The 16,223-nt window shown below is 38.4% G+C and overlaps 1 protein-coding gene across 2 annotated transcripts in view; it reads left to right on the plus strand.

The window, feature by feature from the left end:
- The window catches only part of NUP188 (nucleoporin 188), a 45,121-nt gene that overhangs the window by 2,570 nt on the left and 26,328 nt on the right, over positions 1–16,223 (plus strand). For both annotated transcript variants that reach the window (XM_079926029.1, XM_079926030.1), the window contains exons 2-9: positions 4,688–4,742; positions 5,715–5,788; positions 8,603–8,687; positions 9,254–9,334; positions 9,816–9,860; positions 13,044–13,136; positions 13,273–13,392; positions 15,539–15,750. In XM_079926029.1, the coding sequence (XP_079782155.1) occupies positions 4,688–4,742; positions 5,715–5,788; positions 8,603–8,687; positions 9,254–9,334; positions 9,816–9,860; positions 13,044–13,136; positions 13,273–13,392; positions 15,539–15,750 (765 nt within the window). The remainder of the gene's footprint in view (positions 1–4,687; positions 4,743–5,714; positions 5,789–8,602; positions 8,688–9,253; positions 9,335–9,815; positions 9,861–13,043; positions 13,137–13,272; positions 13,393–15,538; positions 15,751–16,223) is intronic.

Below are 16,223 nucleotides of genomic sequence, written 5' to 3' on the forward strand. Positions count from 1 at the left end.
TCCTGATGAGATAATGGGGATAATAATAGTATTTGCTTCATAAGTAAGTTGAAATATTCAGTAAGACAAAGCATTAAAGACTTACTTAGCACAGTGCCTTACATAACTGCTCAATAAATGTTGGCTAATCTTGTTATCAAACTCATTCTCAATAAACATTATTGTTTTTGACACCTTATAACAAAAAGACCATAATATAACTTAGTTTTGCAAATGAGAGTCTTAATTTCTAAAGAAATAGCTAACTTTTTTTCTTTTAAGTAGTAAGTGTAAAAATTACTGTATTTTTCTAGGGCAGTGATCTATCTCCAGTTTTGTTTTGTAGCAGAATCTTTTTCTCCCCATTCCTCCCCGCCAAAAAAAAAAAAAAAAAAGCCACTATATCAAGCATAAAAGGCAAAGAAGATCGGGACTTCCCTGGTGGCGCAGTGGTTGAGAATCCTCCTGCCAATGCAGGGGACACGGGTTCGAGCCCTGATCTGGGAAGACCCCATATGCCGCAGAGCAACTAAGCTCATGCACCACAGCTACTGAGCCTGCGCTCTAGGGCCTGTGTGCCTGAACTACTGAGCCCGCGTGCTGCAACTACTGAAGCCCACGCACCTAGAGTCCGTGCTCTGCAACAAGAGAAGCCACAGCAACGAAAAGCCCACTTTCCACAACTAGAAAGCCTATGTGCAGCAGCAAAGACCCAAAGCAGCCAAAAAAAAAAAAAAAAGGCAAAGAAGATCTATACTGACCAGGTCTTTTACCTGCTCCTCTGAGACAAGCTGATGCCCTAGAGCAGTGGTAATTTAGGAATTCATTTGAGTACTCATTTTAAAATGTAGATTTCCCATGCCCAACCTCTGAGAAAGAGTAGCTCTGGGTGATGACCAGGATTCTGCAATGTTGCTATGTTGTTTCCAGCTGATTTTGCTGTTTGGGCTGAGGACCAACTACATTTTGAGAAATACTCTTAGAACATTTTTTTGTTCTTTTTTAATAAATAAATAAATTTATTAAAAAAAAAATCCTTGACATACAAGGGAACACCTGTAACACTGTTGGTAGAACGTAAATTTGAACAGCCACTATGGGAAATAGAATGGAGGTCCTCAGATACTAAAATTAGAACTACATGTGATGCAACAATCTCATTTCTGAGTATATATCCAAAGGAAATAAAATCACTATCTTAAAGAGATATCTGGACTCCCACATTCATTGCAGCATTATTCACAATAGGCAAGATATGGAAACAAAGTTAAGTGTCCATCATCAGATTAAGAGATAAAGAGGATTTGGTATCTATACACAAAGGAATATTATTAAGCTGTGAGAAACATGAAATCCTGTCATTTGAGACAACACAGATGGAACTTGAGGGTGTTAGGAAAATTTAAAAATTCAGACAAAGAAAGACAAGTACTATATGATATCACTTACATATGGAATATAAAAAAGCCAAACTCGGGCTTCCCTGGTGGCGCAGTGGTTGAGAGTCCGCTTGCTGATGCAGGGTACACGGGTTCGTACCCCGGTGTGGGAAGATCCCACATGCTGTGTCGTACCCCGGTCTGGGAAGATCCCACATGCTGTGGAGCGGCTGGGCCCTTGAGCCATGACCGCTGAGCCTGCACATCCGGAGCCTGTGCTCCGCGACGGGAGAGGCCACAACAGTGAGAGGCCTGCGTACCGCAAAAAAAAAAATAAAATAAAATAAAAAAGAATAATTTAGCTCAGGCATACAAAAGCCTTCAATTAATGATAAATTTCTTTCCATTAATTGTGATGTAATGTTAGCCCCATTATTAGCTATTTATTATATAATAGGTATCTAATCTGTTTTGTGCAAACCAGAAGCTGTCCTTGGTAAAGTAAAAGCATATGCCATTTTAAAGCCCCTCCCCTTTATTTTTTGCTAACTCAGATTTATCAGACAAGTAAGTTAGATGATAATTATTCTCTTTACAAAAGTCATTCTTCCAAAATTTACTATAAATTTCTTTAAATAGTGAGCTTGCTTCTGTCTTTAATTTCTTAGGGCTTGGCTTATTCGTACCTTTTTTTTTTTTTTTTTTTTTTTTTTGCGGTACGCAGGCCTCTCACTGTTGTGGCCTCTCCCGTTGCGGAGCACATGCTCCGGACGCGCAGGCTCAGCGGCCATGGCTCACGGGCCCAGCCACTCCACGGCATGTGGGATCTTCCCAGACCGGGGCACGAACCTGTGTCCCCTGCATCAGCAGGCGGACTCTCAACCACTGCGCCACCAGGGAAGCCCTATTCGTACCTTTTAATATAGATTATCAGTACAAAGAGATATATTTGTTTCATCAACTGGATCTAATCTCCTAATTTTTGAATAGTGAATGCTCTCGTTATCAGAAAGATGATTAGTGATTCCACAGTGCAGTTGTGGGAGTTGGTGATTATTGATTCAGCAGAATTGAAGTTGTTTTCTTAAAAGCATTAACCTTTAGGAAAGATTTATAATTTTTAGGTGTCTTTCATCCTCTTTTGATGGGAAAATCCTGAACATTTTTAAATAGGGCTAGTGCTTTGTGTTACTGTCTTAATGGGGAAAAGATTTTTCAATTTATCCTCGTAGTTAATATAACTTGCATTCTTGTTAACTGTCTAGTATATTTTATTAGGACCTTTTCATCGTCTCTCTGAAAATAGGCTTTCTAAGCAGTGTTAATTATTTCAGGTTACTATTCTAGGGCTTATTTAGGATCTCCCAAAATATAATCCCTATGTTTTTTATAATCCTTTCTTTTTTTTATGACTTTAAAAAAAAAAATTGGGACTTCCCTGGTGGCGCAGTGGTTGAGAGTCCGCCTGCCGATGCAGGGGACATGGGTTCGTGCCCCGGTTCGGGAAGATCGCACGTGCCGCGCAGCGGCTGGGCCCGTGAGCCATGATGGCTGCTGAGCCTGCGCGTCCGGAGCCTGTGGTCCGCAACGGGAGAGGCCACAACAGTGAGAGGCCCGCGTACCGCAAAAAAAAAAAAAAAAAAAAAAATTGTTATTTTTATTTATTTATTTATGGCTGTGTTGGGTCTTTGTTGCTGCACGTGGGCTTTCTCTAGTAGCAGCGAGCGCGGGCTACTCTTCATTGCGGGGCTTGGGCTTCTCATTACGATGGCTTCTCTTTGTTGTGGAGCATGGGCTCTAGGCGCGCAGGCTTCAGTAGTTGTGGCACGTAGGCTCAGTAGTTGTGGCTCACGGGCTCTAGAGTGCAGGCTCAGTAGTTATGGTACACGGGCTTAGTTGCTCTGTGGCATGTGGGATCTTCCTGGCCTAGGGCTCGAACCCATGTCCCCTGCATTGGCAGGCGGATTCTTAACCACTGTGCCACCAGGGAATTCCCCATAATCCTTTCTTGAGAGAATTTCTTAATGATTACATTTTGAAATTTAATTCTAGATTAAAAAAAGAACCACAAAACATGTTTCCATGGATGAGGGAAGGAACTGGGGTTAGCACATGGTTGGGAGTATATTTGAAGAGCTCCCTGAGGGCAGGGACTATATCTCATGTGTGTGGGGGATATTTTTTTGGTATCAATGTTAAATTTCTTGATTTCAATTGTTGTACTATGTATGAAGTTGTCCTTGCTTTTAGGAAAGATACACTGAAGTGTCTAGGGATAAAGGAATATGATATCTCTAATACAATTTTGTATAGTTTTGGAAAAATATGTGTGTGTACAGGTACACAAATAGCATTTTTGTGTTGTATATATAATATAGTTATACACACACACACAAAGAGGGAGAAAGAAAATAATAAAACAAATAATAATTGGTGAATCTGAGCAAAGGATATATGAAAATTCTTTGTAATGTCAGAAGCAGAAGTTGCTTCCATGGCTCCACAGCTAGAGAGAAGACAAAGCCTGTTCTGGGAGATGGATTCACCAGTTCACTCTGTTCCTACTTTTCTTTTTTTTTTTTTTTGCTTCCTCTTGCTGTGATGTACATTCTTTAAAGGACTCACTTTTGGAATCTTACTGGAATTAAGTTAATATAAATCTGACGTAGATTCTGATAAGATGTATATGATAAGCCCTTGAACAGCCACTGTTCTTTCCATCACTCTATCCATATTCCCCAGAGATGCCACATTTCTCCAGAAATACGCCTGTTGTTGAATGATGAGTTGATGGTCTTGGAGGGCCTTCTGGGGAGGTGCGGTGTGGGGGGCAGCTTCGGCTCACTGCGGGGTGAAGGACACTGGTGGTGGAGATACTGGGGATACTCATCGGTATGAGCTGTCCTGGAGGCCGCCATTTTGACACCAAGACCTGGCCCTGCTCCTCCTGTGTGTTTTTTTAATCTCCTGTATTTAGCACTGCATGTGGTACCTAGTGGGAATTCATTAATGATTGAATGAACGTAGTGCCATTCATAATGACTGTTAGACTCTACTGGATTGAGAAAGTGCATCATGTCATGTATTTAGAAAATTTTCTGAAGGTGTTGGGAGTCCTGAAACAGATTAGTCTTTTTCTGGATTTTTGTTCCTTATTGGTCATTACGTTTTAATGAGAAGGGAGGAGATAGAAATACTAAATTGAGGCATCTTCTTAGCATAGAAGATGTACTGTAATTCATTAATTACTGTGTTTCATTAATTCTAAAATATACATTTTTCTTTTTTCCGAAAGAGCAAGATTACCTCTGCTTTCTCTCATTTTTTAGGAGTAGTAGAGAACTGTGGACAATTTTGCTTGGAAGGTCAGCTCTGAGAGAACTGGTAAGTGGTGTGTTCTTGAATGGATTCTGTGGTTCTTTGTGTAGTTTACATGACCAAAAATGCCCTTCTCTTTGAAATAAGAAGTAAACACCTTTTATTATTCCTAAAATAGGCATTATGCATTCCCCACTTCTCTTTGCTGAAATGCAGTGTGTCTTATAGCCTAGCTGTTGAAGTTTTCAAAATCTCCACTTTTCTTTGTACCTCAGTGATTCCTTTTCTGAAAAGATACCAGTGCTACTTGACTGGCTGCTGAGAGTAGGGGTACAAACACCATTTTACTACCATAGGCTAACAGAGATTCTCAGGCCTTTTCTCTGTCTCATATTGACTTGCCTTTTCTTCCTTTTCTGTTTAGCTAGCTGCTTAGGTCACAGAGGCTGAGGTTTTTAGGACATTTCCAAGTATATAATCAATAAAGAACAGTTCTTCATGTGGATCCCTGAGTGTTCTGACTCTGTGAGGCTAAAGTGTTAAGATGACATATAATTATTACTAGTGTTGTTATTGTAATTAACATAATGAATGTTAACATCATTTTTAGAGCCTTAACATTTTTTGATATGTCTTCATCAGATAATTCCATGTCTGAGAATATATTTTAAAAGAAAGAAATTGTTTTGGGCACAAAGCTCTTTACCATAGTGTTATTCATATAAATAAAGAGTTATAGCCAGCTTAAATGTATCTAACATTAGAAGAATGGTAAATAAATCATGATCTAGCCACTTGATAAAATATTATGCAACCACTAGAAAGGATGTTTATCAAGATTTTCATAATAAGGTTAAATCATTATGTTAGAATGTTAAGCAAAGAAAAGCAGGCTACAGAATTCTATATCCAAAATTATTTCAACTGTGGGGAAAAATGCATATTAAAAAGAACATATTCAAAGGAATATGTTATCCTCAGTGTGATCCTGGAATCTGATTAAAATTGCATTTGTATAATTTCCTTCTTCTTTTCCAGAATCAGATTGAGGCAGAGCTGAATAAACATTGGCAGCGGCTGTTAGAAGGGCTTTCTTACTATAAACCTCCCAGGTATGGCTATTCTGTGGGTCTCATTTGAGTAATTCCCCTGAGGAACCTGACATAGATGAAACCACCCTCATGTAGGATTCTGTGATATTACTGGGTTAGTTAGATCAGAGGGTATATAATTTGGCTAACCAGGGAAAAAGAGTAGGGGACATTTTTTTCTCTCTGTTGAAGAAAAGGAAATTCCTTCTGGAAATACAGTATTGTTGAAACCATTGTATAACCCTAGTATCCAGGGATGAGGATTTATTAAATACTCAGTTAAGATTCCTAATACTTATTTCAGTCCATCATGTTTGTGTGAGAGACCGTCAGCACCAAATGCTAGGATATAGCAGTGAACAATGCTGACACAAAATAGCAGCTGACACTCATGTATTTTTTGCTATGTACCAGTTACTGCTGTAAGCAGTAGACTTACGGTAAGTTATTTAATCCTCACAACAGCCCTTTGAGATAGGTACTATTTTTGTTCTTTTTTTTTTTTTTGCGGTACGCGGGCCTCTCACTGTTGTGGCCTCTCCCGTTGGGGAGCACAGGCTCCGGACACACAGGCTCAGCGGCCATGGCTCAAGGGCCCAGCCGCTCTGCGGCATGTGGGATCTTCCCGGACCGGGGCACGAATCCGTGTCCCCTGCATCGGCAGGTGGACTCTCAACCACTGCGCCACTAGGGAAGCCCTATTTTTGTTCTTTGTTTGAATATATAGATTTTTTTTGCTCGGCAGTGGAAAAGAACAATAATAAAATAGAAAGTGGTTAAAAAAGAAGACTCTTTTATCTTAATTCCTAGTCCAGCGCTCATTCTATTATGCATCATAGTTCTCAAGCTGCCCTCATTTCCCTTCTACTTCTGAACACCTGTTGATTTTATTACATCTTCGCCTTCCATCTTCATTCTCTTAGGTTAGTGAAGAACTTTCTTTTTTTGATCATCTGTTAACCCTTCCCCCATAATTATTTTGAAGTAACTCCCAGGCATCATGTTGTTTTATCTGTAAATACTTTACTATGTATCCAGAATATATGGACTTGAAAAAAGAAGATAAGCACTATGTTATCACATGTAGGTATTTTTATTATTATTGTTTCCATTTTACAGATGGGGAAACTGAGGCACAAAGAGGTTAAGTAACTTGCCCAAGGTCACACAGCTAGTAAGTGGTAGAACCAGGATTCGAACCTGGCAGTCTTACTCCAGTGTCTGTGTTCTTAATCATCATTCTGTGTTGCCTCTTTCAGACCTTATTGTTTAACTTTATACTAGCCTTTGTGTTGTGGATTTTCTGTGAAATGTGAGAGTCTCTCTAAAAAAAAAGAAAAAATCCAACAACAATATGCTTTAGTTCACAGAATGGGCATTTGTGGTATGAATTTCTTTTTTTAAAGACAAAAGTTCCTTTTGTAGTAGCATGGGATTTTAAAGTCTGACAGACTTTTTTTTTTTAAACTGCAGGCTTAATTTGAATTTAACACAGATTTTTAAACATTTTTAACTTTTTTTTTAATGTTCTCTTTCTGTTCCAGGATTCAGCCCAGGGTATCATATTGCATTTAGTTGTCATGTCTCCTTAGCTGTTAGCTGTGACAGTATCTCAGTCTTCCCTTTGTTTTCATGACCTTGAATAGTTTTGAGGAAGACTGGTCAAGTATTTTGTAGTAGAATACCGTCAATTTGGAAGTCTGATTTTTTTTTTTTTCATCATTAGATTGAGGTTGTGGGTTGTGGGTACTTCACACTGAGGTGAAGTACCATTCTTATCACATCATGGCAGAGGATACATGTTATCCACATGAAGTCACTGGTGATGTTAACCTTGCTCACTTGGGTAAGGTAGCATTTGCCAAGTATCTCTTCTGTAAAGTCACTCTTTTCTCTTTCCCTACTCTATTTTTCGGAAGTGAGTCACTCAGTATAGCCCGCTTTCAGTGTGTGGGTGTAGTGAAATTAAACTACCTCCTGAAGGGGGTAGCATATATGTGTGTTACTGGAACTCCTTCTGTAAGGAAGATTTTTCCCTTCTTCCCCATTTATTTATATATATATTTATTCATTCATTTATTTAAATCATTATGGACTCATGTATATTTCATACTTTGTTTTTACTTTGTTCCAGCTTTGGCCATTGGGCATTGTTTGAGGTTTTGACATGTCCCCATGCTTTTGTTTTCTGAGTATATTCTTACTTTCTGGCATTACAAGATGCTCCAAGCTCATCTGGTATTTTCCCCACCCCAGCTCTAGAATCAGCCATTTCTCCAAGGAGTCCCGATACCTTTTGTTAGAGAATGGTATTAGAAATAAAGATCTGGGTGCTGGGTGTGCGCGCTGCTACTGGAATGTCATAGCTTCTAGGCCTTCTGAGTGTACATAGACAATATATATACGTATACTAACAGACCTGGTTTTAAATTTCACCTCAACTTTTTATTAGCTGTGGGATTTTTGGTAAGTTATTTATTCTTTCTAAGTGTTGGTAATTCCATTTGTAAAATGGGGATAGTAATGTTTACCTTCCAGGCTAGTTATAAGGATCAAAAATAATTAATGTAACTAAGTAGATCTACAAATAATATAGTTATAACTATAGTTTGTAACAGACGTATACTGTATTTATTACTTAGACATAGCTTTGTGTTATAAAGTCTGTAGAGATGAACGTGTGTGTGTGTGTGTCTGTGCGCGCGCATGCATGTGTATTTTATAGGCACCTAAAAGGCAGAAAAAGGTCTGTGGTAAAAATATCTTTAATATTTTTGTTTTAAACCCCTAGAGGGTCATTGAGAATGAGGAAATGATTCACTGTTCTTTTCATAGTCCAAATTCAGCTGAAAAAGTGAAAGCTAATAAAGATGTAGCTTCACCACTGAAGGAACTGGGTTTAAGAATCAGCAAGTTTTTGGTGAGTAAAAATTAGCACTGGCTCTGTTTATTACCTGCAGGGTGGATATGTGTGGTTTTGTTGTTAGTGATTGTTAGTGAAAATTCAGTTTATTTCAGTTTTAGAGATTAAACTGAGCATATTATATTTCAGAAATGCCCAAGTTGCAACTCTTCTTGCTAAAAGCCACAAGTCAAGTTGCCTGACCCTGTTTACTGCATATCATAGAGTTTTCTTCAGCATACTTGGGGTGTTCTTTAAATCGCCTAGATTGTATTTAATTATGTAGTTGTTTCCTTTTCATTTTGGAAACCCAGATCATGCCTGCTGCTATATTAATGTTCTTGGTGAATAAGCACAGTTGTTTCTGACATGTAAGTTTAACTGGCATGTAAATTACATGTCAGTGGCTGCTCCTTTTTTCTCCTATTTGGGTTAAAATTATGTTGTGTGAAATCTTTTAAAATAATTTTTGTTTATTCAAGTTCCGTGTTCATTCTAGAGAACAAATCTTTAGATTGCTTTGCGTGCTCTTTGTGGTTTCTGACCTGAGGTGGCTGTTCCTCCCTTGTAACCTCTGTTTTCAGGGTCTTGATGAAGAACAGAGTGTGCAGTTACTCCAGTGTTACCTTCAAGAGGATTACAGAGGTACTCGGGACTCACTAAAGGTTTGTAGTTATGTCCAGCTCCCTTCTCCTACCTTTATCCTTTTCCTGGTTGGTTTTAGATAATTCAGGATTTTGGTGCCAGTTCTCTGCAACAGAGATAGGTGATCAGATACAGCCATTCTCAGGAAAGACTTTGTAAAGCCTTTAAAAAACATATGCTTAAGTCGAGGTCTGTCCTCAGACTTGGAGGGGCCGAGAGGTCAAAGACTGACATGTTAATCATAGAATCGCAGGATGTCAGAACTGAAAAGGACCTGAGACAACATCTAGCCTTTCCAGCCCCTGATTTTATATATGAGGAACTTGAGGCCAGAGGAGAGGGGCAGGGATTTGAGCACAGACTTGGATACACTTAGGTAAAAAAATGTATCCAGAAATGAACGGGCAATTATAATCTTGAAGGGTAAGGTAAAGATGTTTACCTTTTTCTTTGTTAATTGATTTTGCTAATAAGATGGCTCTTTGTTCTTTTTTCTTTCAGACGGTACTGCAAGATGAGAGGCAGAGCCAGGCCTTAATCCTGAAGGTCAGTGCTAGTCACCATTTCCATTCTTTGATGTAAAATTGGGCAACAGATTCTTGACCATGTTCTGAGCATTGCTGGCTTTTTTAAATGCAGTAGGATTAATTTGAAGTTTTAAATTTCTTTATCTTTCTTTCTTTATCTCCCCCCACCCCCAAAGTTGTATTTTTGTTTTATGATTTTCTTTGCTGTGCAAAAGCTTGTAAGTTTGGGCTTCCCTGGTGGCGCAGTGGTTGAGAGTCCGCCTGCCGACGCGGGGGACACGGGTTCGTGCCCCGGTCCGGGAGGATCCCACATGCCGCGGAGCGGCTGGGCCTGTGAGCCACGGCCGCTGAGCCTGCGCGTCCGGAGCCTGTGCTCCGCAAGGGAGAGGCCACAGCAGTGAGAGGCCCGCGTACAGCAAAAAAAAAAAAAAAAAAAAAAAAAAAAAGCTTGTAAGTTTGATTAGGTCCCATTTGTTTATTTTTGCTTTTATTTCTATTGCCTTGGGAGACTGACCTAAGAAAACATGCTATGATTTATGTCAGAGAATGTTTTGCCTTTGTTCTCTTCTAGGAGTTTTATAGTATCATGTTTTATATTCAAGTCTTTAAGGCATTTTGAGTTTATTTTTGTGTATGGTGTGAGGAAGTGTTGTATCTTTGACCTTGATTTACATGTGGCTGTTCAGCTTTCCCAGCACTACTTACTGAAGAGACTATCTTTTTTTCATTGTGTATTCTTGCCTCCTTTTTCAAAGATTAATTGACTGTAGGTGTGTGGGTTTATTTCTGGGCTCTCTATTCTGTTCCATTGATCCATATGTCTGTTTTTTTTTTGACCACACCATATGGCATGCGGAACTTCCCTGACCGGGGGTCGAACCCGCGCCCCCTGCAAGTGTGGAGTCTTAACCACTGGATCATCAGGGAAGTGCCCATATGTCTATTTTTGTGCTAATACTACGCTGTTTTGATTACTGTAGCTTTGTAGTATTGTCTGAAGTCTGGGAGGGTTATGCCTCCAGCTTTGTTTTTTTTTCCTCAGGATTGCTTTGGCAGTTCTGGGTCTTTTATGGTTCCATATAAATTTTAGGATTATTTGTTCTAGTTCTGTGAAAAATGTCATGGGTAATTTGATAGGGATCGCATTAAATCTGTAATTGCTTTGGGTAGTATGGCTATTTTAACAATATTAATTCTTCCAGTTCAAGAGCGTGGGATATCTTTCCATTTCTTTGAATCATCTTCAATTTCCTTTATCAGTATTTTACATTTTATAGTTCTCAGCATATAAGTTTTTCACCTCTTTGGTCAGGTTTGTTTCTAATTTTTTTGTTTTTGTTTTTTGTGGTGTGATTTTCTTTTTTTTTCCTTTCTAAAACATTTTTATTTTATTTTGGAGTATAGTTGACTTACAATGTTGTGTTAGTTTCAGGTGTACAGCAAAGTGATTCAGTTTTACGTATACATGTATCCATTCTTTTTCAGATTCTTTTCCCATATAGGTTTTTACAGAATATTGAATAGAATTCCTTGTGCTATACAGTAGGTCGTTGTTGATTATCTAGATGTGATTTTAAAAGGGATTATTTTTTACTTTCCCTTTGTGATATTTTATTGTTATTGTAAAGAAACACAGCAGATTTCTGTATGTTAATCTTGTATCCTGCTACCTTGCTGAATTTGTTTATCAGTTCTAGTAGTTTTTGTGTGGAATCTTTAGGGTTTTCTATGTTATCTGCATGATGGCAATTTCACCTCTTTTCTTCCAATTTGGATACCTTTTCTTTTTCTTCCCTGATTGCTGTGGCTAGGACTTCTAATACTGTGTTGAATAGAACTGGTGAGAGTGGGCATAGGGTCTCATTTTAACATGGAATTTGACCATGACTTCTGAAGTAGTTTCCTATTTGGTATTTAGTGAGAACTGGGTACATCAGTTACAAGCAATTAGGACATATACTAATGGTATTTTTATATTTGCTTTCATGTATTTGGCCTGTCAGTTTATTTATTTATTTTAAAATATTTATTTATTTATTGGCTGCCTTGGGTCTTTTTTTTAAAAAATAAATTTATTTATTTATTTTTGGCTGAGTTGGATCTTTGTTGCTTCACGCAGGCTTTCTCTAGTTGCAGCGAGTGGGGGCTACTCTTCATTGCTGTGCGCGGGCTTCTCATTACAGCGGCCTCTCATTGTGGAGCATGGGCTCTAGAGCGCAGGCTCAGTAGTTGTGGCGCATGGGCTTAGTTGCTCCGCAGCATGTGGAATCTTCCAGGACCAGGGTTTGAACCTGTGTCCCCTGCATTGGCAGGTGGATCCTTAACCGCTGCGCCACCAGGGAAGCCCTGCATTGGGTCTTAGTTGCAGCACATCGGCTCTCTAGTGGCTTGTGGGCTTCAGAGCGTGTGGGCTCTGTAATTGCAGCGTGTGGGTTTAGTTGCCCCATGGCATGTGGGGTCTTAGTTCCCTGACCAGGGATCAAACTGGCATCCCCTACATTGCACGACGGATTCTTAACCACTGGACCACCAGGGAAGTCCCTGGCCTGTCAGTTTATAGTCAGTTTATTACTTGAATGCCCAACTGAGAAGTCATGCTAGAAAACTTGTTTATATTTTTAAATAATTCCTTTTATCTTGTATAACTTTACTTGTATCCTAGTTCATGAAGGTCTTTTGCTTTCTTTTGGCCTAACACTGTTTCCATTTCTGTGATTGTTTATACAGATCTAATTTTTCCATTCACATCTTTTTTTTTTTAATTAATTAATTTATTTTTGTCTGCATTAGGTCTTCATTGTTGTGCGTGGGCTTTCTCTAGCTGCGGCGAGCAGGGGCTACTCTGTTGCAGTGGGCGGGCTTCTCACTGCAGTGGCTTCTCTTTGTTGCGGAGCACGGGCTCTCTGCATGTGGGCTTCACTAGTTGTGGCGTGCGGGCTTCAGTAGTTTGGGCTCACGGGCTCTAGAGTGCAGGCTCAGTAGTTGTAGCACACCGGCTTAGTTGCTCTGCAGCACGTGGGATCTTCCCAGACCAGGGCCCGAACCCACGTCCCCGGCATTGGCAGGTGGATTCTTAACCACTGCGCCACCAGGGAAGTCCCCCATTCACATCTTTAAGTGATTTTTTAATCAATAAATTTAAAATTGAATATCTTCCATGCAAAGGTGAGTAACTGATTTTAAATCTTTGGGTTCTTCCCAGATTGCAGATTATTACTATGAAGAAAGAACGTATATTCTTCGTTGTGTCTTACACCTTCTCACTTATTTCCAAGATGAAAGACACCCCTATAGGGTAAGCCCATTTAGTCCTCTTGTTTCTCTTTACCCTGTAAAATTCAATCCTTTTTATAATTTATTCATATTTCTGTTCATTTGAATATTTACCTTTTACTCAACATATAAGTTACTGTTTTGGATTTTTTTTTAAGGTTGAATATGCAGACTGTGTTGATAAATTGGAAAAGGAACTAGTTACAAAATATAGACAGCAATTTGAAGAGCTTTATAAAACTGAAGCACCAACATGGGAGACACATGGAAACCTCATGGTATGTGGTTATTGGGCCCTCCTGTAACGCTCAGGAGAATTGTATATCTGCTCATAGAGCTCTAGGTGAAATTATTTATTCACCTATGAACTTAAAACATTTATAAATTGTCATTCTTTAGAATAGTTTAAACATGTGGTATGAATCAAAACATTGACTTTAACTAATGGTATTTAATTTGGATCTTCCCCTTGACTTTGTCTCTCCAGTTAATTTACTTTTTTTCTTACCTGAGATATTCTCTTAGTGGTTAATGAAACTCTAAACCCAAGATTTCATCTTCTTTATTATCATTATCTATTAAGTCTGTGACACTAGTCTAATTGTTTTATCCTAAATCTTAAACCAATGTGCATTTATAGATTAGAACATGACCTTTTTTGTTTTGAAATTATTATGTTTATTAAAACAATTCAACCAAAATACAGACAGTAGCTCTTTAAAATACTTAATAGAAGAAAGGAGCTCACTTGTAATAGCAACAAAAGCATAAATTTCTCAGGAATAAGCTTACTATAATCCAAAATCTAAATGAAGGGAACTTTAAAATGCTAAAGGGATATAAACAGTCATAATCAAATGGAAAGACATGGTGCCTTCTTGAAAATAAAGACTCAGCACCAAGTGTCAGTCCTTCTTATTTTAATCTATAAATTTACTGTGATCCTAGAAAAAATACTAACAAGTATTTGCTTTGCCTTTTATTTTGGAACTAGACAAGCTGGTTCTAAAATTCATTTGAAAAATAAATAAGAATAGCCAGGAGGTTTTTCAGAAAGGAAGATAAGCTTTATTAGATAGTAAGACTAAAATAATTTAAAGCATGGCATTGGTACATGAATAAATAGACTGATGAATAGCACATAGTAGAAAGTCTAGTGTAGACCAAATGCTGATAGGGAATTAGTGTATGATAAAGGTGGCATTTCAAATTAATGGGGAAATGTTGGGTTTTTCAATAAATGGTGTTGGAACTACTGGGTAGCCATCTGGAGCAAAATCAAACTGTATCTCTATCTCATTCCTTCTACCAGAAGAAAATCAGAGAGATATCAATGATCTAAATTTTTAAAATTCAACTGTAAAAATACTAGAAGACACATGGGAGGTAGTTTTGTTTTTATTTTTTTGGATTGGAGAAGACTTTTTAAAGTAAAACACAGGACTTCCCTGGCGGTCCAGTGGTTAAGACTCCGTGCTTCCACTACACGGGGCACGGGTTCCATCCCTGGTCGGGGAACTAAGATCCCTGGTCAGAGCACTAAGCGCCATGTGGCCAAAATAGATAAATAAATAAAAATAAAGTAAAACTCAGAAGCCATAAAAGAAAAAAGAAAAGATAAACCCGGCAACATCAAATCAAAAACTTTTACAAGGCAAAAAAACAAAAATAGTGCTATAAGCAAAGTCAAAAGACAAACTCATAGCCTAAAGGGTTCTTGAAATAGAAAGAACACTGTAAGTCAATAAGCAAAACCGAACAGAAAAACAGGCAAATGAAATACATATTTACATGGCAAAACTCACATCCAAGGGATGGGATAATGGGCACTCATACTTTGCTGTTTGAATTTGTATACTTTTTAATGGAAAACATTATGACAATATCTAAAAATTGAAAAGCACATATTTCTTGACCTAGTAGTTCCACTTTAAGAGTTTATCCTATACATACATTCACACTTACATGAAATGACTGTGTAAATGACAAATCTGTAGCATCCCTCAGCTTTATTCAGATATAATTTACATCCAGTAAAATTCATTCATTTTAAGTGTACAGTTTGAATTTGGCAGTTGTATATAGTTATATGCAGTAACCACCTTCATGATTAGTATATAGATAGAACATTTCTGTCTATCCAGTAAGTTTGCAGTTAGTCTGTGACCCCTGGCCCCCAGCAACTACTAGTCGGAATGAATGAATGTGTGTGGTATATTATTGGAAGGAAAGATAAAAACCTCTAACAGTGGTTGCCTCTGGGGATAGATTTGGATGACTGGGCAATAGGAATTGTAGGGAGGGATACTTTTTTTTAATCTTATTTTTATACATGTTTTACCTAATAAAAATAACTTGAAGAATTTAAATGTGTTTTAAAATCTGACTTTATTTCTCTCCCATTTTTCTTCATTGGTTGTGCAGACTGAGCGCCAGGTGTCTCGCTGGTTTGTTCAGTGCCTTCGGGAGCAATCCATGCTGCTAGAAATTATTTTCCTTTATCATGCATACTTTGAGATGGCACCTACTGACCTATTGGTATTAACCAAGATGTTTAAAGAGCAAGGATTTGGTAGTAGGCAGACTAACAGGCACCTGGTAGATGAGACCATGGATCCTTTTGTGGATCGGATTGGGTAAGTCTGAATTGAGGTCTCAGAACTTGTACAATGTTTAGAGTTTAGAGCATTGATATTAAGGTGGTCCTGTGAATGGGTGAAGGGGGGGGCTAGGTATACTTTTCACTTAATGGGTGGGGAAATAGATGGGCGTACTACCACGTTCTAGGTCATTCAGGGAGTGAAGACTTGGATTGAGAGGGATATCTTCTCAAAATAAGTATCACATTCTATTCTTTTACTTACTGTTTTCATCTAATAGTTCATCCTTTCGTTCTACAAAAAATTCGTTGAGCAACTGTTGTAGACCAGGCACTGTGCAAATGCCAAGAAGACAGTGATAAATAGGGGAGATGTATTCCCTGCCCTCTTTGACGTCATAGTCTATGTACTTTGAATTTTATGGAAATGGGTATATCCACATTTTGAGGCCTGTTTCCTCTGTGAACAAAAGTACACACTTGACAGACTTCCCTCATGGCACAGTGGTT

The sequence above is a fragment of the Stenella coeruleoalba genome, assembly GCF_951394435.1.
Source record: "Stenella coeruleoalba genome assembly, chromosome: 7".
Lineage (NCBI taxonomy): Eukaryota > Metazoa > Chordata > Mammalia > Artiodactyla > Delphinidae > Stenella > Stenella coeruleoalba.